General features: G+C 34.6%; 1 protein-coding gene across 2 annotated transcripts in view; it reads right to left on the reverse strand.

The window, feature by feature from the left end:
* Positions 1-364: 364 nt before the first annotated feature.
* The window catches only part of SPOPL (speckle type BTB/POZ protein like), a 59734-nt gene continuing 35234 nt past the window's right edge, over positions 365-24864 (reverse strand). The window contains exons 5-11 of one of the 2 annotated variants that reach the window (XM_032411188.1): positions 22879-23006; positions 17483-17660; positions 17347-17402; positions 15855-15977; positions 5400-5542; positions 5258-5311; positions 365-1862 (exon numbers count right to left, since the gene is read on the reverse strand). In XM_032411188.1, the coding sequence (XP_032267079.1) occupies positions 1718-1862; positions 5258-5311; positions 5400-5542; positions 15855-15977; positions 17347-17402; positions 17483-17660; positions 22879-23006 (827 nt within the window). In that variant the 3' untranslated portion in view covers positions 365-1717. The remainder of the gene's footprint in view (positions 1863-5257; positions 5312-5399; positions 5543-15854; positions 15978-17346; positions 17403-17482; positions 17661-22878; positions 23007-24864) is intronic. The other variant, XM_032411194.1, reaches the window with a different exon arrangement.

A 24864-nucleotide genomic window follows, 5' to 3' on the forward strand; every position in this document is an offset into this window, starting at 1 on the left:
AAGAGATAACAAAAATAAAATCTCAGGCTTCATTTTTCTCCTTTTGTCCTAAATTCAAAAATTAAATAAACACATCATACAAATTTTAATCTGGAGAATAAAGTATATATGCAAATATATAGGTATATGCGTTTTTTTTTCCAGTGACACTTTTTCCCTTGTGGTCAAGTATAAATCTTGCCTAAGAAGCATACTGTCACTATTACAGGAAATCAGATGCAGTGACTTACCACCGATCGCTCCTACTTCTCTGGGACAATGCACCAGAACAGACCTCCACTGTGAACAGAGCTATCTAAACACTGAACACGTGTATGTGTTTAAAGCTAAATTCATTTATAATAAAGAACTGGCCCATGAAAAACAGTTTATAAATCGTTTATCCTGTTCACATTATGCAGAATTTCAATATCATCCACAATGTTAGTACAGTAACTGAAACAGAAAGGAGAATGCTAGGGGGGAAAAAGGTTCAGAGTGTGGCCTGACATATTTCTAAAGGTTCTCTCCTCTAGTCTGCAAATAATGTAAGTTCACTGTTTTCAGAAGGAGAGTAGAGTATTCAGGATTTGTTTATTGTTCAGTTGCCTTCTCCAAAGTGTGATAAGACAGGAATAAACTCAATAATAAATACCTGAAATTCAAACCAATTTAACTATAATCAAGGATATCTTTCTTATCTATTATCACAAACATCCCAATTGCCTCCATCGGTCTTAAAAAATCCTTTCAAAAGTTAAGACACCATTAATTATACCTTATTAATACCTTCAAAACAAAAAAAAAAATATATGTACCATTTAGCATACAAAAGTTACACATTAAAAGTGCATATATATCTTTCTTAATTGGCCCACTCGTTAAATTTACATTTGGTCATCCTTACTTTCAACATGGACAGAATTCTTCATATAAATGTAGGTCACTATAAATTAAAAAAAATTAATTCAGCACAAAACATGCTTTCTTTTTATTGAAATCTTAACCTCAATCAGTTCTCAATCATCGTAAACTTGAATAAACCCACAAAAAACACAAGCAAAGGTTTGTTATGCTTCTCTTAGTTGGTTGGACAGTCAACACACAGACAAACATCATAAATTTTACTAAAAATTTGGGCCAACTCATTGCATATTTGCCCCCTAAAATGAAAAATAAATTAGAATTGAAGCAGTGTATTGCCGTAACTTACCTTGAAGGTAAGCAGGTTCTCCTATATTTATAAAACTTAGACTGGAGACATTATCAGTAATCTCCAATACAAGTGCTTTTAAGAAGAACCTAGTTTTAAACTTTGAGACAGCATAGGACAAACCCTGTAAAATTCATTTTGCTTTTTTCTCAAACTAATGGAAGATCCTTTTCAAACTTAGTATCTTCAGTTATCAATATTACTGCATTATGGAGCTAGTGCAATCCTGCATAGCCTTAGTCAAAATGACAAGGCACAATAAAAAAATTAAAGTATTATATGAACAAGAGAAGTCATTGAAGATAATTTAAGGCCTTGAAGTGAATTAGAGTATAATCAGTCTAATTTAAAGCTGAAGAATAAACCATAAATTATCCACCTGAAATGCAAGCAATATGCTTTTTCAGCTTCTGTTCTGTGGACAAGACAACAGAAACGACTCTTGCTTATGGTTTGTATATTAGAATCCTTCTGGACCTGGAGGAGTAAAAGTCAATTCCATTTTTCTACAGTTCATGGAAGATTTCAGGACTGTTTTAGCCGTTTGCGTGGAATGCCAAACTGTGGACACTGTGCAGATGCTAGTGCTCGGAAGGCTTCTGCAACTAAATGAGGGTGAGACTGAATCATGGACTTCCACCCTGATGTTTCCATTATGTCCGCGGCTTGGCTGGAAAAATAAAGTTAAGTTATGTTTATTAAAGAGTACTTCTCAAAACACATTATTTAAAAAAAAAAAAAATTACAAATTTCAAAATGTTTTAAATAAAACACTTTGCTTCTCTATGTCATCAAACCCCATGAATTCATGAAAATACCATCTTTACCTTACTGGTATTTTCTGTTGCAACTGAAACTATTAAATTCTTCTGGAAGTTCTATACTCTAGAAGTATCTTACACTTTTCTCCATAGTCCTAACTCCCACTGTTACCATTTCTGTACCAGCTCTTTCAAGAGCTTTTCCCTGGCTGTTACACACAGGTTTTCTCTAGAGTTCCAACTTTGGCCCTCTGCTCTTCTCCCTTAAGGTTCATTATTCATCCTATCGTATCCACTCTTCACAATTTTAACTATCATATTCAATGATGAGAACAACTGATTTGCTAAATCCTAGGCCTCCCCACAAGGTACACTCCCAACCACTTTTTCTCTTTATTTGGAAGGGCTTCAGGACCTACAAATTCAGAACCGTCAGGTAAGAACTCAACAGGTCTCTCTCCACGCCCCAAATTCTTCTTCCCTCATTTCCAATCAGCTAATGTTACCACCAACCCCAGTGATTCAAGTAAAAAACCTGAGTCATCCTAGACCATGTCCTTTCCAATCATCAAAAGCCCTATTTTAATTCCCAAAGATATTTCAAATCCCCAGTCAAGGTTCACATCATCTCACATTTGGATTATCACAACAGTCTCCTAATTTGTCTTCTAGTTTCCTATCTTGCTCCTCTCAAACCAGCTTCCATGAGCTGCTTTAATAACACAAACAGGTTTACATTACATCCTCTTCTACTGTTCCCCATTGCCTGTATTCATGTTCTTTAGACAGAGAAACAAGTTTTCCTACTTCCTCTACCTGTGCACCTTGTGCTTACATGCTCGGGCATTTCACACACTGATACAGAACTGCTCGCTGTATATTAACTGAGCATGCAGAGTAAATACCGAATAACAAATCTAGTTATCCTCGTCTCTTTTCTCCCTTGTACTTATCACCATTCAAATAATATCCAAATATTATAGACTGTCCTTTGAAAATACTGTATCTTTCCATTTCTCTCTAGCCCCAACTACTACCACTCAAGTCTAATTTCAACCTTCATCTCTTGCCTGAACTACTCCAATAATGTTCCAAGGTGTCTACCTGTAGTTGACCTCGCTCCTCAACTACCACCACCACCTCGAGCTCCCCACAATCGATTCTCTACCCTGCATGCAGAGATTGCTAAAAATGAAAACCTGATCATGTCCTACACTAGGTTAAAACCTTTCACTGTATGCCCATTTCTCTTTGAATAATGTCTTAAAGTCTCAGTGTTATTTACATGTCCTTCTAGGATCTGATCTCTGCCTGCTTTCTCTAGCTTCTTCTTCTCATAACCTCACTCTGACTCTATATTGTTCTTTCTTATCACCCAAACTTTGCACAACTGATTCCCTTTTTGTGGGATAGACTTTCACACTTCCTCCCTCTTCTTTACTAGGGTAACTCCTACTTATACTTCAGGTGCTTATTCAATAATTCCTCAAGAAGGCTTTCTACCCCTAGTTTAGGTAAGGTTCTTTTTGCTATATGCTTGGATGGGTATGCTATACATTATCTATTGTTACACTTTATTTCAATTACTTGTCTAATTCCTATTTGCCTCCTGCTAAACTATAAACTCCATGAAGGCAGGGGGAACATTTGTCATGTTCACCACTATACTCTTCGGATAAGTACAGTGCCTAGGGTATTTACTGGGTAATAAATATAAATATCTGTCGAATGATCACTTACTGCTTCATGCTTCTATACTTTGGATTGAGCTATCCTTTCTGTTCACAATGCCTGTTATTTCCTTCTTAGTTTTGCTATTTCCTATTCATGTTTAAAGCCTCAGATGTCATCTCCAGGAAGCCATCCCTAAACCATCCAGCCTTTATCCAGTGCCCTATACATATTTTCCTTTATCACATTACTTACCACATTATAATAATATATTTATGTACTTAGCTTTTATCATTAGATAAATTTCTCAAGAGAAGGATTTTTCCTAATTGTTTTTATATGCAACTCCTTAGCATGGTGCTTGAGACACAACAGATGCTAGGTAAATGTTTGTGGAACTAAACAGTAGCTAATAACAACTTTTTTCAATTTGCCTGACATCATATTACCTCTATGTCATTATGTTTATAACTTAACTAATTGTTCAGAATCAAATAGATACCTCTTAATATATCTGACATTTTCATTTATTTAATTCAACAAATATCTATTGAAGATCTGTATATACAACAGCTTCTCCAGAGGATGTGAAATAAACTGGCATTTTGACAGTGAAAAAAGTTGTACAATGTAAAATATTTTAACAGAATAAAACTAGAACTTGAAAGTGGCTAAGAACAAAGGATCACAAAATTATCATTTACTGCTAATACATTATATTTTAGAATCAAATGGATTTTTTTAGGATCAAATGCCATGATGATAATGTATTATCAACACACTAACCAATATAGAAAACAACCAATAACTTAAAAGTAGTCACGGATGAAAACAATGGGAAGTAATTAGGTCAACACTCATTGTCTATAACTCTTTTTTCACTTATATCAACTTTTGATAGTATGTGAACATGGAATTGAAGGGTTTACAGGTAAAAACTAATCAAAAGCAGGTGCAAATTCTTCAAACTATCTAGTCTTCACCTTTTTTGACTTTGAAAAATTACAAAAAGTAGACAAATCACTCTAAAAATGAGAGAAGAAAACATAAGAAGGGAATAGTAAGTTCTAGTAGTTCATATTCAGAAGGCCCAGGCTTAGAAACATGTAACAACTACCACACCTCTTACAGTTTTACCAGGGAAAGGAAAGAACAAATTGAACCATTTGGGAATATTAAACAGCTAGTCTAAAATACCATATGATTCAAGGGACTTGGCTAACCTAGAAGCAGTGGGTGAACATTCAAATGTAAATATTTTCTAGGCAAATATGGAGGGAACACTCCTCAGAGGATAAAATGAGTATTTCCCACATTTTTAGAAATGCTTTCTGAAGGGGCAGGGAAAAGCTCTCCAATAGCCATTGAAATACCTGGACTCAGTTATATACTATGAGCATATGTGCTTAAGAAATTAAAATGTAGATCCCAGTTCACATTAGAAGCTGATCCACAAGGGAGCATAGCCTCAAGAATCCACTAAGTCAAATTATTATTTTTTAAAATAACTGGCAGTTTGCTTCATATAACTAATATCTGGATTCATACTTATTGCAGATGAGTAAAAGGCTATGCAAACACTTAATTTCATGTATGCAGATCAACTTTAAGTCAGAAACTGATGTCATCTTACTTGCTGTTCCAGTTTTTCCCATCTTTACACCCAAGCTGTCGAAGTACACTGCACCTGCATTGAAGATTTAAACACACTTAAAAAAAATCCGGTGAAAAAATGTTGAAGGTGTCATGCCCACTGAAATACAGGCATAGCTTACCTATTAATAAAGTCTATGGCTTGTGCTTTCAACTGTTCTGCACTGTGCAAATCTGCAAGGACAAGGGTATCAGCAACATTTTCTACTGAGAGGTTACTACACAACGCTTCTTCACACATGACCTTCAGCCGTTCCAGTGCATACTATCCAAAAGGAAAACAACAATTAAACATTTACTCAAATTACCAAGTTTTAAATACTTGGTATTTGTAATTTAGAAAATATTTGATATCTGTAACTTAGAAAATAAAGTTAAAGCACATTATACTTTGAACTGAGAATAAAAGTCTTTTATTTTTTAAAAGATGATTATTTATTTTTGAGAGACAGAGAGAGAGAGTGAGAGAGCGCGCGCTAGAGCAGGAGCGGGGGGGGGGGGGGGGGTGTGGGCGGAGCAGAGGGAGACTCCCTGCCAAGCAGGGTGCCAGATGTGGGGCTTGATCCTAGGACCCTGGGATCATGACCTGAGCTGAAGGCAGATGCTTAACTGACTGAGCCACCCAGGTGCCCTTATGATTGAGAATAAAAAAAGTCTTAAAGTTATTTTAACCTAGTATTAAGAAGATACAAATGAATTCAAGAGAAAGACTAATTTTCTTTAGCAAATTGTGATTTGTGCAAAATACATACTGTCAATTTTAAAACAGGGTTTTATTCTTTTAAAAAACCCTTCTTGCTCAATACTCTTAATTGAGTGAATTTCTTTTCTCAAAACGCCAAAGTGTACCAGCCAGTACACTGTATGTTGCCACTGCTCAGTCTTGAAGAATGAATTATAAAGCTGAAAAAATCATTTTGATAACCACTTCTTTAGTTATTATGACAACTTCAGCAGCTTTATTGAAGTATAATTGATATACAGCAAACTGCACATATTTAAAGTTTATACTTTGCTAAGTTTATACCATATAACCATCATTAAATCATGACATTGAACATATTCATCATCCCCAAAAGTTTCTTCCTCTTTGAATTCCTCCCCTCGCCCCACTCCAGGCTACACCTCTGATATGCTCTCTCCTGCTGTAGTTTGCATTTTCTGGAGTCTTCTACAAATGGAATCATATAATTTGTACTCATTTCTGACTGGCTTCTTCTACTCAGCATACGTATTTGAGATTATGCATGTCTTTGCCATTTTATCAACAGTTCAATGCTTTTTATTGCTAAAAAAATATCCCATTGCGTATAGACATACCACATTTGCTTCTGAATTCCTCTGTTGAAAAACACTTGGGTGTTTCCAGTTTTTTAGCTATTACAAATAAAGCTTCTATTCACATCCAAGTCACTGTATGGGAATATGCTTTCTTTTCTCCTGGATAAAAAAGTAGACTTCCTAGATCGTAAGTGTGAAGCTTTTTAAGAAGCTGCCAATCTTTCAAAGTGGTTGTAACATTTTACATTTCCATCAGCAGTGTATGAGAGTCCTAATTCTTACACATCCTTGACCATACTTAATATGGTCTTTGTAATCTCAGCTATTATAATACATGTGTAGAAATATCTCATATGGCTTTAATTTACCTTTCCCTAGTAACTAATGAGCATCTTTTGATGTGGTTAAATGACATTAGTTCAGAAAGTGTTTGTTCAAATATTTTCTTTATTTTTAGAAATAGCATTGTTAGGTGCCTGGGTGGCTCAGTCAGTTAAGCATCTGCCTCTGGCTCAGGTCATGATCCCAGGGTCCTGGGATTGAGTCCTGCATCAGGCTCCCTGCTCAGCAGGGAGTCTGCTTCTCCTTCTACCCCTCCCCCCTGTCATGTACTCTCTAATAAATAAAATCTTAAAAAAAAAAAGTAAATACATATTTCCTTTAAAAAAAAAAAAGAAATAATATTGTTTTCTTGTAATTGAGTTTTGACAGCTCTTTATATAGTTTGAATACAAAAGTCCCTTAGCAGGGATGCCTGGGTGGCTCAGTCAATTAAGCAGCCAACTCTTGATTTCGGCTCATATCATGATCTCAGGGTCATGAGATCAAGCTCTACGTCAGGCTCCACGCTCAGGAGTCTGCTTGAGATCCTCTCCTTCTCCCTCTGACCCTCCCCCTGCTTGTGTGTTCTCTCTCTCTAAAATAAATAAATAAATCTTAAAAAAAAATAAAGCCATTGAGCAGCTATGTTCTGAATAAAAGCTGCTCATTGGATATATGCTTTGCAAAGTGTTTTGTCCTAGTTTGTGGCTAGTCGTTTCATTCTCCCGTGTTTTCTGAAGTTCTTAAATTTTTCTTAAGCCTAATTTATCAATTTTTCTTTTATGTATTATGTTTTTTGGTGTCATAGCTAAGAAGTCTGCCTAAAACAAGATTGTGAAGACTTTATCCTATGTTTTCTCTCAAAGTTTTAAATTTTAGATCTATAATCCATTTTGCATTACTTTTTGTATTTGGCTTGAAGTTCATATAAAAAGTTCATTTTTTTCAGGTATATAGGTATCCAATCCCTTCTTTACTGAACTGTCTTTCCACCTTTATCAAAAACTGGTATCAGTGTATGTGACAGTCTATTTCTGTACTTTCCATTCTGTTCCAATAAGCTGTCTATCTTGTAACCAATACAACACTTCTTAAATCCTGAAGCTTATTTTTATTTATTTTTTAATAAGATTTTATTTATTTATTTGAGAAAGAGGGAGAGGGAGAGCACAAGCAGGGGGAGCAGCAGAGGGAGAGGGAGAGGCAGGCTCCCCGCTGAGCAGGGAGCCCCATGCGGGACTCAAACTCAGGACCCCAGGATCATGACCTAAGCCGAAGGCAGACGCTTAACCGACTGAGCCACCCAGGTGCCCCTTAAATCCTGAAGCTTTATACTAAGTCTTGTTACCATGCAGTTTTAGCTCTCCACTTTGACCTAGGTTCTTGCACTTGCATGTAAATTTTATATCCACTTGTCAAAAAAAACCAGAACAAAACAAAACCTGCTAAGGACATGCTGGTTCTACTAGTGAATTTTATTTTATTTTATTTTTAATTTTATTTATTTGACAGAGTGAGACACAGAGAGGGAACACAAGCAGGAGGAGTGGGAGAGGAAGATGCGGGGCTTGATCCCAGAACCCTGGGATCATGACCTGAGCCGAAGGCAGATGCTTAATGACTGGGCCACCCAGGCACCCCTCTACTAGCGAATTTTAAGAACTGAAATTTTAATATTGAGACTACTAGCCCATGAACAAAATTTCTCTTTCCATTTATATTTAGGTAGTACCTGGGAATTTCACTTATCAATATATTGTAATTATCAGTTCAGTCTTTTGACATCTTTTGCCAGATATATGCCTGTATATTTAATATTTTTGATGTTACTGCAAATGTCATTTTTAATTTAAATTTTTATTGAGATAGTTATAGGTTCATGTGCAGTTATAAGAAATTAATAGATTCCAGCTTGAGAGAAATATGGCAACAAAGTAGGAGGACTCTAGGCTCTTCCTGTCCTATGAACACAGTTAGATTAACTATCAAATCATCCTAAATACCCCAGAAATAGACTGGAAGACTGACAGAACAAACTCCACAGCTAAAGGGAGAGAAGAGGCCACACTGATAAAGGTAGGAAGTGTGGAGACCTGGTTTAGGGGAGAATGGATTGTGGGTGCTGTGGAGGGGAGGGAGCTGCGGTTGTGGAGAAGGGTGAGAGAGAGAGGAACACACAGGGGAATGCAAAGGGGAATGTTTCCCCAAAAATACTGGCTTGAAAATGAGAGGACCTGAATTTCATGACGTCTTCCAACAAGTGGGGCTTAAAGCCTAGAGTTTTAAAGATCTGTGGGCTTTGGCTCAGATAGAGTTCAGAGGGTAATGCCCTGCTCCTGGACGGAAGGCAGACAAAAAACCCAGGGGCAGGCTGTGTGGAAACAGCTATCTGAAGAATGTTGGGACACATCAGGGTAAGATTATTTGCTCTTCTCTGAGAGCATCCCTGAGAGGCAGCATTCACAGCGACACCTCTCCTAGAACAAAGGAGCTAGCCAGGGCCAGTTAACTTGCCCACCCCTCAGCATAAATACAGAGCCAGCACTGCACTGACACTGGCTGCCTTAATTGCTAACATCAAGCCCCACTCCCTTGCACTCTAGCAGGACCACCCTTCTCAGTCAAGCTTCCGTCAGTCCCAGCATAGCAGGCCATTCCTCCAGAAAACCAGCACAAACCCTGCCCATAGTTCTGTAGGGCCTCAGTTCCAGATGAAGTGGTGTCAGGTCTCATTTCACAAGCAGCCTAGAGCACACCTAGTTAAAACTCACCATATTCACATCCAGGGATGAAACTCTGCCTCCCTCAGGGAAGGAGAGTCTTGTGGACAACTGGCCTAAAGGACAGAGTAGCCAGAACACAACAGTGCATACAGAACACACTGGAAACACTCCCTGGAAGTGCAAGGCCCTGGGCACTACATCACCTCTTCTTCATTAGGCCATTACTTTCAGGAACAGGAGACATAACTGGCTTTTCTAACACAGAGAAGCAGGCCCAGACTTAGACAAAATGAGAAGACAGAGAAAATTATCCAAAATGAAAGAACAAGATAAGGTCATAGCCAGAGATCAAAGTGAAACAGATATAAGTAACATGCCTGATGAATTTAAAGCAATGATCATAAAGATACTCACTGGACTTGAGAAAAGAATGGAAGAAATCAGTGAGACCCCTACCACAGAGATAAAAGAATTAAAAAAGAATCAGAGATGAAGAATATAATAAACAGGATCAGAAACAGGCTTGATGCAATGAACAGCAGGCTGGAAGAAGCAGAGGAACAGATCAGTGAACCAGAAGACAAAATAATGGAAAATGATGAAACTGACCAAAAGAAAGAATTATGCATGAGAACAGACTTAGGAAACTCAGTGACTCCATCACGTGTAACATTCCTATTCTAAGAGTCCAGAAGAAGAACAGGGAGCAAAGGAGACAGAAAATTTACTTGAAGAAATAATAGATAAAAATTTCCTTAATCTGGGGAAGGAAAAGACCTGCAGATCCAGGAGGCATAGAGAACGCCCATCAAAATCAACTAAAGCAGGCCCACACCAAGACATATTATAATTAAATTTGCAAAATATAGTAATAAAAAAAAAAGTCTTAAAAGCAGCAAGACAAAAGAAGTCCTTAACTTACAAAGGAAGACCCCTAAGGCTAGCTGGAGATTCTCAACAGAAATTTTGGCAAGCCAGAAGAGGGTGGCATGATATATTCAAAGTGCTGAATGGGAAAAATCTGCAGCCACGAATACTCTATCCAGCAAGGATTCGTTCACAATAGAAGGAGGGGCGCCTGGGTGGCTCAGTCCTTAAGCGTCTGCCTTCGGCTCAGGTCATGATCCCAGGGTCCTGGGATCAAGCCCCGCATCGGGCTCCCTGCTCCACAGGAAGCCTGCTTCTCCCTCTCCCACTCCCCCTGCTTGTGTTCCCTCTCTCGCTGTGTCTCTCTCTGTCAAATAAATAAAATCTTTAAAAAAAAAAACAAAAAACTCCACAATAGAAGGAGAGATAAAGAGTTTCTTAGAAAAACAAAAATTAAAGGAGTTCTTGACCACTAAACCAACGCTTGCAAGAAATATTAAAGGGTACTCTTTGCAAGACAGTCCAAAAGTAACAAAGACAAGAGAGGTTCAGAGAAAATCTCCAGAAACAATAACAAGTAATAAAATGGCAATAAATACATAGCTATCAATAATTACTTCGAATGTAAATGGACTAAATACTCTAATCAAAAGACACAGAGTGTCAGAATGGATAAAAAAAAACAAGACCCATATATGCTGCTTATAAGAGATTCATTTTAGATCTAAAGATACCTGCAGATTGAAAGTGAGGGGATGGAGAAAATTACCATGCAAATGAATGTCAAAAGAAAGCCAGAGTAGTGATACTTACATCAGACAAACTAGACTTTAAAACAAAGACTGTAACAAGAGACAAAGATGGACACTATATAATAATAAAGGGGACAATCTAACAAGATACAAGAATTGAATAATCATAAATTAGTCCATAAAGAGGCAAACGCAAGAAAACTAAAATCATACAATGCACCTTTTTTGACCACAATGCTATGAAACTGCAAGTCAACCACAAGAAAAAAATCTGGAAAGACCACAAATACAGGATGTTAAACAACACGCTATTAAACAATGATGGGTCAACCAAGAAATCAAAGAAGAAATTAAAAAAAAAATACATGGAAACGAAAGTGAAAACAGTATGGTCTAAAACCTTTGGGATGCAGCAAAAGCAGTCCTAAGATGGAAGTATATAGCAATATACACGCCTACCTCAAGAAAGAAGAAAAATCTCAAGCTAACTTTTCACCTAAAGGAGCTAGATACAGGATAACAAAGCCTAAAGCCAGCAGAAGGAAGGAAATAATAAAGATTACAGCAGAAATAAGTGATACAGAAACTAAAACAAACAAAAAACAACAAAAAAAAACCCCCAGTAGAACAGATCAATGAATCCAGGAGTTGGGGGAAAATTAATACAATTGATAAACCTCTAGCCAGACTTATCAAAAAAGAGAAAGGACTCAAATAAATAAGATCACAATGAGAGGAGAAATAACAATCAACATCACAGAAATACAATTATAAGAGAGTATTATGAAAAACCATATGCCCAACAAATTGGACAACCTAGAAAAAATGGATAAATTCCTAGAAACATATAAATTGCCAAAACTAAAACAGGAAGAAATAGAAAACTTGAACAGACGGATAACCAGCAAAGAAACTGAATCAGTAATCAAAAAACTCCTAACAAACTAAAGTCCAGGATCAGATGGCTTCACAGGCAAATTCTACCAAACATTTAAAGAAGAGTTAATACCTATTCTTCTCAAACTATTCTAAAAAACAGAAAAGGAAGGAAAACTTCCAAATTCATTCTATAAGGCCAGCATTACTCTGATACCAAAACCAAAAAAAGACACCACTAAAAAGGAGAACTATAGGCCAATATCCCTGATCAAGATAGATGCAAAAATCCTCAACAAAAACTAGCAAACTGAATCCAACAATACACTAAAAAAATAATTCACCACAATCAAGTAGGATTTATTCCCGGGCTGCAAGGGTGGTTCGGTATTCATAAATCAATCAACATGACAGATCACATTAATAAAAGAAAGGATGAGAACCATATGATCATTTCAATAGGTGCAGAAAAGGCATTTGACAAAGTACAACATCCATTCATGATTAAAAAAAAAAAAAAAAAAAACCCTTAACAAATTAGGTTTAGAGGGAACAGACTTCAACATACAATGACCATATATGAACTATCACCCTCATTGGGGAAAAACAGAGAGCCTTTCCCCTATGGTCAGGAACAAGAAGACAAGGATGTCCACTCTCACCAACATAGTACTGGAAGTTCCAGCCATGGCAATGAGACAACAACAAAAAAATAAAAGGCATACAAATTGGCAAGGAAGAAGTAAAACTTTCCCTATTTGCAGAAGACATGACTCCACCAAGAAACCGCTAGAACTGATGCATGAATTCAGTAAAGTCTCAGGATACAAAATCATCGTACAATCTGTTGCATTTCTCTATACCAATAATGAAGCAACAGAAAGAGAAATTAAGGAATCAATGTCATTTACAACTGCACCAAAAACGATAAGATACTTAGGAATAAACCTAACCAAAGAAGTGAAAGACCTGTACTCTGAAGAATATACAACACTAATGAAAAAAATTAAGATGACACAAAGAAATGGAAATACATCCCATGCTCATGGATTGGAAGAACAAATATTGTTAAAATGTCATATTACCCAAAGCAATCTACACATTTAATGCAATCCCTATCAAAATATCAATAGCATTTTTCACAGAGCTAGAACAATCATAAAACTTATATAGAACTACAAAAGACCCTGAACAGCCAAAGCAATCTTGGAACAGAAAAGCAAAGCTGGAGGCATCACAATTCTGGACTTCAAGTTGTATTACAAAGCTGTAATAATCAAAGCAGTATGGTACTGGCACAAAAACAGACACATAGATCAATGGAACAGAATAGAAACCCAGAAATGAACCCAGAACTATATGTCAATTAATCTTCAACAAAGTAGGAAAGAATATCCAATGGGAAAAAGACTGCCTCTTCAACAAATGGTGTTGGGGAAACTTGACAGCAACATGCAAAAGAATGAAACTGGACCACTTACTTATACCATTCACAAAAATAAATTCAAAATGAAAGACCTAAATGTGAGACCTGAAACCACAAAGATCCTGGAAGAGAACACAGGCAGTAACTCTTTGACATCGGCCGTAGCAACTTCCTTCTGCATATGTCTCCTAACACAAGGGAAACAAAAGCAAAAGCACTGGGACTTCATCAAAATAAAAAGCTTCTGCACAGCAAATGAAACAATCCACAAAACTAAAAGGCAACCTACAGAATGGGAGAAGATATCTGCAAATGATATATCCAGTAAGGGGTTAAAATCCAAAATAGATGAAGAACTTATAAAACTCAACACCCCAAAACCAAATAATCCAATAAAAATGGGTAAAAGACATGAACAGACATTTTCCCAAAGATGACATATGCATGGCCAACAGACACATGAAAAGATGTTTAACATCACTCATCATCAGGGAAATGCAAATCAAAACTACAATGAGATATCACCTCACACCTGTCAGAATAACTAAAATCAACAACATAAGAAACAAGAGGTGTTGGTGAGGATGTGGAGAAAGGGGAACCCTCTTACACTGTTGGTGGGAATACAAACTGGTGCAGCCACTTTGGAAAACAGTATGGAATCTCCTCAGAAAGTTAAAAGTAGAAAATACAAAAATACTGACTCAAAGGGATATATGCACCCTGATGTTTACAGAAGCATTATCTATAATAGTCAAATTAAGAAAATAGCCCAAGTTGATATTTTTATATATATATATATATATATATATATATATATATATATATAATGGGGGGGTGGAATAGAATTTTACTTAGCCAAAAAAGGAATGAAATCTTGCCATTTGCAATGACATGGATGGGGCTAGAGAATACTATGCTAAGTGAAAAAGACAAATACCATATGATTTCACTTATATGTGAATTTAAGAAACAAAACAAATGAGCAAAGAGGAAAAAAAAACAGAGAGGCAAATCAAGAAACAAGTCTTAACTACAGAGAACAAACTGATGGCTACCAGAAGGGAAGTGGGTGGGGGGATGGGTTAAATAGGTGATGGGAATAAAGGAGGGCACTTGTGATGAGCACCAGGTGATGTATGGAACTGTTGAATCGTTATACTGTACACCTGAAGCTAATATTACACTGTATGTTAACTAATTGGAATTTAAATAACAACTTGGAGGAAAAAAAACCAGATTCTATATACACTTGGCCTGGTAATGGCCCCACTGGTAGTATTTTACAAAACAAGTACAATATTGGGGTGCCTGGGTGGCTCAGTTGGTTAAGCGTCTGCCTTCAGCTTGGGTCATGATCCCAGTCTCCTGGGATCAAGGTCCGCATTGGGCTCCCTGTTCAGCAGGCAGCCTGCTTCTCCCTCTCCCTCTGCCATTCCCCCAGTTTGTGCTCTCTCTTTGTCAAATAAATAAAATCTTTAAAAAAAAGTACAATATCACACACTCTCTTTTTCCCTCTCTGTGTGTAGTATGTGTGTTGTGTATGTATATATATGTATACATGTATGTATATATACATGCACATATTCACACACATAGGCATATGCATAAACTTACATATTATACGCATGGACATAAGTGGCATGAACATCAATACTTTTCAGAAAAACCTCCAAATATGCTTACAGGACTGAGAATTATTGGCTTTGAGATTTTCTGGTATTTTTGCGTTGTTTCTCAAACTTTAAGAAATCACCATTATAGGGGCACCTGGGTGGCTCAATTGTTTGGGCATCTGACTTCGTCTCGGGTCATGATCTCGGGGTCCTGGGATCAAGCCTCATGTTGGGCTCCCTGCTCAGCGGGGAGTCTGTTTCTCCCCCTCTCTCTGCCCCTTCCCCACCCCCGTTCATGGGTGCGTGCACTCTCTCTCTCAAATAAAAACATAAATTAAAAAAAAAAAAATCACCATTATAAAAGAACATCATAAAATTAACAATTTTTTTCTCTTTTCTATGCTATCATGTTAAAAAATAAATCTCTGAATACAGGAAATTAAGTTAGAAAAAAATCCAATATTTTCTTCTTTTTTATTATTTTATTTTATATATTCTAACTAGTTCAAGATATTTTTATGCCTTATTGATTAAAAAAATCTCATTTCCATATCTTCACTGTATGCTATTTCATAATATGCTCAAGAGCCATCTATAAATAGTACAAATTAATTCTTCAATATTTTAAGTTATTTGGGGTTTTCATTTGATGATAGCTTTCTAGACACAATAAGCTTGAGGAGATTCTTCAGCTTTTTAAGACCTACTTACTTACTTTGTCTGCAGCTGCCAACAAGTTGTCAGCCATTTTGTCAAGGTTTGGTGCTTTTCCTGTGTAAATGAATCTCATCATTTCTTTAAAAACCTCAGGGTCTACATCATTTATTTCCACTCGATTCTGATATTAAAAACAACATAAAAAAGTTATACTCAAAGAACATACACACGCACAAATGAACCAAAGCGAAACTTGAATAATAATTTAACTAAATCTGCACCCAAGTGCTCTATTTTAAACTCTACTTGAAAATGGAGGTAAGTAAATCTTCAGTAAGCTAAGCAAGCAAAGTGAAGCAGGCAGGTCTAACAGAAGTATACCCAGTCAAGCACTACCATGTAGGTATATAAAACCTCAATTTCTCAATTATAAAAACAAAAACAAACGAAAGCCTTTAGGCCAAACAAAATACACGTGTTCAGTTCTTAACCTCTATCTTAGAAGAAGACAGCTATTAACTTTTTCTTTGTTGAATTCCAAGGTCATAGTACAATGCCTAAGACCCCACAACCAATGGTACTATTCCCAGCTTTAAGCAAAAGTAGGGTCAGGTATTTCAAATAATTCCACAGCCCACTACCTTGGAATTCTCCCTTTTGCAAAAATGACATGTCATACTATCTACTGGCAAATTACCTCTCTGCTCAAAACATACTTGAGTCCAATGAGTAGTAATTCCTTTTTTACTCCTACATCTTCGTATTTGGTTTCTCCTGGGATCAATGAAGCTAAACATCTAACACTAAACAATACCAAACTTTTCTGACCCTTTGCTGACAATAACATTTGACATTATTCATGTCTCCTCATGTGGAAGTGATCAGAAGGCTAATCATAGTACCTGGCAGAACAACAATCCAAGGAAAGAAAGCAGCTATTTGCTGCAGCCTTTAGTTCTACAGAAAGAACGAAGGCGAGCCACATAAATAAACTTTGGAGTTACCCAGTTAGAGCATGAAGGCTCACATGTAATGCAACCAGCAAAGAATCAATCTCTGATCTTTAATCTGACTACATTTCAAGATGACAGGTGAAGAAGAAACATTTGGGAAAACCAAAGATGTAATATATTGATTAAATATATAATAACAATGATGTAATTTATGTCATTTTTTAAAAATCTAATAAGTATCTTCTTATTTTAGTGGTAAAAAGAATGTATAATTCCAAAATCAACACATAGTCTAGAAAAGAGGAATAAACATCTTAACCAGGAAACTCTCAAATAGCTATGGACCAGAACCACTCTTCTGGATAACAACTACCCACTTAGTTTGCCACCAAATGGACAACAAAATAGGTATTATCTGGAATATTCATCCACATTAGGCTACATCTATTGTTCTACTACAGAACACATTTTTTTTCCTATCCTTCTATTTCTAAAATCATAATGTAACAATGAGAACATGCACCATTACTTTCAATATATACATTTCACTATTCTACAGTAGTACAAATTAAATATTAGCCTTTAAACCATGTTTACCTTTTTGCTTTCTTCCATTTCATGTTCAAACATTGCATTAAAAACTGGGGATCGAGCTGTAACAAGATTATGCATCATTATTTAATGCACAGATTTATGGGAAAAATGTACAATATTACCCAAAAGTTGAAAGTACCTGCAAGTACAGATTTATGAGCTTTAAATTCTTGTCCTCTCACAAAAAAACTGCAATCTGTAAATCTTGTGTTTTCCCAGAGATTACCTAAATCTTCTGCTAGTCGACATTCAGGCACCTTCAAAGTATTTGTATTAGTATGTCCTGATATATTTACTGAATCTTGGACCACACTCACCTAATAAAAAAGGGACAGCAAGAAAAACACTTATACAAATTAGTATCAGTAGTTATTAAGTCTATACTTAAATTTCTTATCATTAAAATCATTTGGACAATTCAAAGTACTCCTGATCAAAAATGTTAATACTGGGAACTAAATTTAAGGATACAATTTAAAGGACAGAATATAGAAAATACTGATTTTCACGTGACATTTTATGTAAATAAATGGCTTATTGATTGGTTGGAATGCTTGGTTATTAAAGTAATCACAAAAACTATTTCTCAGGAAAATAAAAGTCATAAGATGATGTCAAACTGAAACAAGCAGGAGACATTTTTGTGAGGTGAAGGAAGAAATTTCTTTAATTTTTATTTTCTCACACCAAAGACCTATCAACATTTAAAAATTACTACACATGTAATAAACATGGCATCACACTCATAAGGACTTTTTATAGTATTAAAAAAGGTTATAAAATTACAGTCTATGATATGTAACTTGGGAAGTACTGTAGGTGTGATTTCTACATGTTTTGACTCTAGTAAAATTTATTTAAATATCTAGTAATATTGATTTAAACTGTAAAGTACAAGAATTCTCACAAAACCAATTGTACTCATTAAAATTCATGGAAATCTTTTATAATAATCAACAGTAATAATAATACAATTTAGTTCAATTTGTAGACCTTTTGTTTATGAAATAATAAAAGTATGATTAAAACAATGCTTTTATACAGATTTCAATATAATATGAATTAAATTTTCTCTCATTAAAGAGGACTATATACTGAATAAAATCTTAAAACACGATTGAGTCTTGAGCACCACTTTTAAGAAAAAGTATGTTACTAATATTAGAAATTTCATATTACATTTAATAAGTGGAAGAAAATACTACTCAATTATTAAAGCAAATATTTCAAAAAAAAAAAAAGCAAATATTTCAGAGTAAATGAACCATTAGTGCATTAGTACTATGTGTTAGTTATCTACTGTTTTAAGCTTCTAAGTTTTGTGGTCATTTGTTAGCTAACACAGAATATATAATAATGGTACAATATAAAATATCTCAAGAATATTAAATCTCAGGAAGTTCTCCTTCATCCTGATGTATATAAACATGTATCACATGGGAATGGATGGATACTTCTAAAGAAAAACTTTATTTTTCTGAGGATATTTTTATTAGCCATTTTGTTTTCTCAACTTGCATTATTAACTATTTGGCATCATATATATCATAGAAATCATCTAATCCAATCACCTTATTTTATAGAAAGATTTCAAAGGAAGATCAAAGAAGGTAACTAATGTGTCAATCACACTGGCAATCAGTATCAAAGGAAGACTAGAGACTATAATTCTCAGATCCTTTTTTTTTTTAAATCATTCTTTGTACTACACAAATACTTCTTTGGATATCTTTTAAAATCATTAGCACTACTTTAATGCAACTATGGTTCAAAAAGGATTTATTGCAACAATACTGTGAGATAATTTTCTACATATAGAAGCCAAGACATTGTGTACATAATAAATTAATAAATAAATAAATTAATTCTAGCAATAAAGGTTCTCTGTTCTATTAATTTTTTAATTATCCAAATTGTTTCTAAAATGACTACAAAAAAGAAAAACTTCACTAATCCTTACCTGATTACCCTATTACGCTACCCATTATAACTTAATAATACTTTAAAAATGCTGGTGTTGATACTCAGGATTTAGTTAGAGATCACTTTTTTATCATATAGACAATATTTATTTCTTCCTATCAAGTACTGGTCTTAAAAATTTCTAGACATTAGAAAGTGGATCAGTTCAATTACTTGCATAAAGTATGCAGTCAAGTCATAAAAATATGACAACATATTTAATTTTAGGAAAGGATTTTTTAAATTCTATTTATTACTTGTTATTGTAACTCAAAATAATACATTAAATGTAAAAATTTGGCCAAAATCAGGTGATAGAAGAAATAAAATGATCAAAAAATAAAGCCATTTTTATCAGGCATAGCTATTGATGATGTTATATTTTTATTTTGTATATGTAATCATAATTCAGAAGAAGTTGTATTATTAACATACATCTACATAGTATTATCATGGCGACCACAAATTTTAACTAAGACTTAATTAACATTTCATACTTCAAGGTGTATTCAAGGGACTATTTATGCAGCAAAAATTAATGATCTAATTAACAATTAATACAGAACAAAATCTGATTATTTTCTGGATACCTATATTTAAGAAACTGGTAAAATTTTAGTTTTCTCTAGCACATATTCAAATACAGGTAATGAACATTCTTACTGAATGGAACCTAGAGTAAAAAATTCAGAAAAAAGTCTGAGATTCTTTCTTAGGGTTAAATTGTTCTTTCAAAATAAAAAGGCAAAGTTACAATATTCAAAATTGACAAATGCTGCAAAACAAATCCTCAAACACATTTGAAAACTCTTCTTCAAATGTGGTTTTAGCTTGTGAGAATATAATTTAGACTAAAGATGAACATGTACAAATTCTAATCAACTGTGACTACCCTAGAAATCTGGGTCTACCATAGTGTGAACTGAGGTGACTACTGTTTCCAGTTTTAAAAAAATCTCAACTCTCCAAACTAGTTTTAAAAACTAGGAATTTATAATGGTTCATCATAGTACAAATTTTGCCACTCTTACCTAACCATCCTTCACAGTGGCTCCACAGTGAGAAACTTTCAACAGTCCAATTTCACATCTTCTAAAATAGTGGATCTTAGACTTTTTGACTGTCCTAGATAGGCATCCTTCTTAAAAATTTGGGTGACAGAAACAGGGCTGTCAACTTTTCATTTTGCCATAAAAGGGCTTTTTAAAGAATAAAACCTAACTTCCATCCATTATCACAAGTATTTTAAAACAGAAGTGATATCTTAGCAACAAAAAAATAGGATGGGAAAAATGGTATATCCTTCTAGATGAATTAACTTTATGAAAAACTCAATACATAACATATATTCTTTCTGTATATGCATAATGTTCTGCAATCGTGGAATACTATGGGTCTACAGACTATGAGACTAAAAATCTACTGGATTTAAAAAGATGAACTAAACAGTTTTCTATTTTTCAAATGTATTCCTCAAGTCCTGTCTTCTGCATCACTTTGGGAGGGAGAGAAGGGGCAGAGCTCTTTACACTGCTAGAGATATCTACCTCTGGCTACTTGCTTCATAGTGGAACTTGCAAGATGAAGTTAGGTCTTGCAGAAAAAGGGTAGCACCCAACTGCCTTACCTGTCTACAGCACCACTTGCAGGGGAGGGGGAGGAGGCAGTTCTTTAGGTAGGGCAGTGCAATGCTTCCTCCTCTTCTGCAAGCAGTGCTGGAGGTGCTGTAGAAGGAAGGGCATCAATGAGAGGTATAGAAGAAATGGTGGAGGGCATGAGGAATGTTCGTTCAAAGTACTTTTTGCCCACCGATGCTAAATACAGTGCCCAGGGTATAAGTCTCTACATCAGTAAAAAGGTACATATTACAAGTATCCAAAACTGAATCTGATCAATGCCAACTTAAAATGTAAGTCATGGTGGGTTATATTTTTAGGAGGTCACTAGCATGTGGATAAAAAAACATACTTCAAAAGTATATATTGAAAAAAGATCTTAATTTCAGCCTTCATTCTGAATTTCTTGGTTGACTAGGTTCCAATATAATATGCTTAGGAAAATATCTGTAAACACGATCTTAATTCTAAAAAAAAAAAAAATATTTTCTTAAAGAGTTTATTTACATAAAGACTTTTAACTGCAGTAAATTTTTGAAATTGGATTACATAGCTTTTTAAGGTCCTTTAAATTCAAAGATTATATGCTTTAAAAAAATTAACATGTTGGAATTTAAGATAACTGCTAAAATTCTGGAAGAACCTACATTAAGGATGTTAAAATTTTTAAATAATACCTGTATTTATTTAAAATACTACTCTGAATATATGTCTATTGGCAACAAGTGTTTTAGTATTTGTTTTACAAATTATTTAACGATAAACTCTGCTGAAGACACTTGTGGTATGTGCTTTACCAACGAAATAATTATATTCATGAATTCATCCTACAGTTCATTTAACTTGTCTAAGTGAAAATAAGATGCACTATATTTGCATTATGTAGTCTCTAGAGCCACATTTCAATTATTTTTCTGACAGCATAAAAACATACAATTAGTTTATAATGTTGCCAAGAAATTCTACATATTTTCTACAAAGAGATTAAAGCTAATTTAGTAGCAGTTAAGGTAAGTTACCATGCTTCCAAGACACTCACTGGTCTATAATAGCTTACTGAAATATATTTAACATTGAGTTTACTTGATCATAACCTTTCAATTAGTTTTCCTATGAAAATTATCAACTACCTTAAACATTTTGATGAAACTATGTTACTGATGTATATTCTCTATAAACTGTATTGGTAACATAATATAATCCTTGAATTCACTCCAAAGAGGAATCTCAACTATTTGTATAGATAAAACCATGTAATGATAACAATGACAAAAGTGAATTCCAGTCTCAAATTAAGACAAATCATAAGTGTAAATTAATACAGGGGCTATGCTGGTTACTGTTAAAATACGACATTTTATACAAATAAATATACCTCACAAGTTCGTGAACAGACATGGGCAAATCTTAAAAATTTGGGATGCTATTTCTTATAATGCTAACATCTATTTAATTAAATGAATCCAACTGTCTGAATAAACAAAAACCTTCCCAATCTCTTCAGGAACTTTCATTATGTATGTATTCAAACTGATAACAATACTAATCATGTTTAATATGGTCAACCTGAATATGACAAAAAATAATGAACATCTATGTTATAATTATTCAGAATGAAGAAGATACTTACAAATTTTCATATAAAGATATACACATCTATAGTCTTCCTAGGAGGAAGAAGTATTTAGTATTTGGGAGTATAACTACCATATATAATTTATAGCTATAGACATGACAGATATTTTTCAGGATGGGCTACTTACTACACTGATTTCTAAAACAATCTAGTCTTACTGGTAAAAACATTTACAAATAAAACCTTATCAATTATACCAATTACTTAATTTAAAAAATATACCCAATTAAAAAAAAGTATACCCAATATAGTTCTACTTTATATTTTTGCTTTATCATGAAATATAACTTTGGAGTTCCTCGAAATAAAAAATATACCCACCTCACAAAATAATGTAAGCTTGTCGTCTGGTAAAAGACCATTAGCTTCATCAAGCAAAAAATCCCTTCGAATGAATTTTTTAAAACCCCAGTCTTTCCCTTGTACAAATCGATATGCTCTTTGGCTTTCTGGTGGAAAACAGAATAGAAGTTTAAATAAAAAAAATCATCTAATTGATAACACAGTTAAATGAATATGCAAAAATAAAACTTGGCCAATACATCCGTCATAAGAATTATAGATATATGTGCTCATAAATGAAATGTCTTAAGAGTTACATCACGTAGGACAAGATTATTTCACAGCAGTATTCAAATTCTGGCCACCATCAATGAGCTCACTTTCAGATTTCTGGATCTCTAAGTAGAAGAAAAGCCGTATCAAATCTCCTGGAGAAGGAAGAGATCTCTCTAAGAATGCAGGCCCTTGAATAATGAAGGAGGAACAAAATACATTGGCATAGGCATATTCCTCCTCATCAAAATCTGATTAGAAACATACCCCTCATTTCTTGCTTCTCCCTCTAAAAATGGACGCTCAAAATCTCCAAGGCATCCTTTAACTTTCCTGGGGCATCTATCCCACTAATTTAAGTTTTAATGAACTAGAGAAAAATCCATCAACTGGTAAAACAAACAAAACAAAAAACACTTAAGTCTCTTATCACTCCTAGATCTTTGGACATAATCCCCTCACCCCTAAAAACAACTTTCATAAAGTCTAAAAGATGATTTTAGTATAATTTGTAAAAAAAACAATAAAGTCTGAGGCAAATGTTTCAAATGGCTAGTATACTATAGAACTGTGTATTATAAAATAAACAAGATCCTCAACAGAAAGTATTTACAATCTGTTATACAAAGTATTAACTGGAGGTGAAAAATCAGTAATAAACCTAATTGAAAGATTCCACATTATGGACTGAATGTTTGTATCTCCCCAAAATTCTTATGTTGAGATCATATCCCCCAAAAGGATGGTATTAAGAGGTCAGTGACTGGAACTAGATGAGTTCATGAGGGTGGAGACCTCCACAAAACTCCCTAGAGCTCAATGAGCCATGTGAAGACAGTGAGAAGTCAGCAGTCTACAACCCAGAAGAAGGCCTTCACCAGAACTTGACCATGCTGGCACTCTGATCTTGGACTTTCAGCCTTCAGATCTGTGAGAAGCCAATGTCTGTTGTTTATAAGCAACCCAGTCTATGGTACTTTGTTACAGCAGCCTAAACCAAGACACCCCACTACCATAAATGTCAGACATGAGGAAAATATATATAAAACAATGTATTACTTAGGCAATAAAAGATATTATTTAAAACTTTATCTGGAGGAAGTTTTTTTTTTTGTTTTGTAATGACGTTACTTGATTCTGTGATTCACTTCTGGAAATCACTTAAAATTTAATGTGGCAGTTTATGATATATTTTCCTACTATGCACACTGTACGTTTCCTACAATGCTCTTCTATTATGAAGTTCTAGGCCACATGGTTTCAGCTGGCTATATATATGAAGCTTTAAAATGAATTTAATAGGCCCTGAGACTAAGGAAAACTGATTTCCTTTTGGTCAGTGTTCAGTCCACTGCTCAAAAAAATTCTAGTGACAGAATACCAGAACATTCAATCTCCTTTCACATTGTTCCTCCGATTTTATTATCTGGAAAAACAGTAAGGGAGAACTATTTCCTGAACACCAATTATATTTGCCAGGAACTAAACCAGGCACCTTGCCCTAAAAGCAACTATTTTTCTAAGTGACAAGTAAATATTGTTTTAGGACATGAAAAAGTAAAATTTTAATATTATTTTTAACAAATTTTACATGTCTTATGAAGTCTAAGATTTATTAAAACAACCACAACTCCAGACCAGCATTTAAAATTAAACAATGGCCACACTGCATGTTTGAGGTTAAGTAGATTTCAATGGGGAAAAAAATATATCCTTTTTTAGGTAAAAGTACATAAGTTAACATGCAGTTAC

Source organism: Phoca vitulina, unplaced genomic scaffold, assembly GCF_004348235.1.
Source record: "Phoca vitulina isolate PV1807 unplaced genomic scaffold, GSC_HSeal_1.0 scaffold1, whole genome shotgun sequence".
NCBI lineage: Eukaryota > Metazoa > Chordata > Mammalia > Carnivora > Phocidae > Phoca > Phoca vitulina.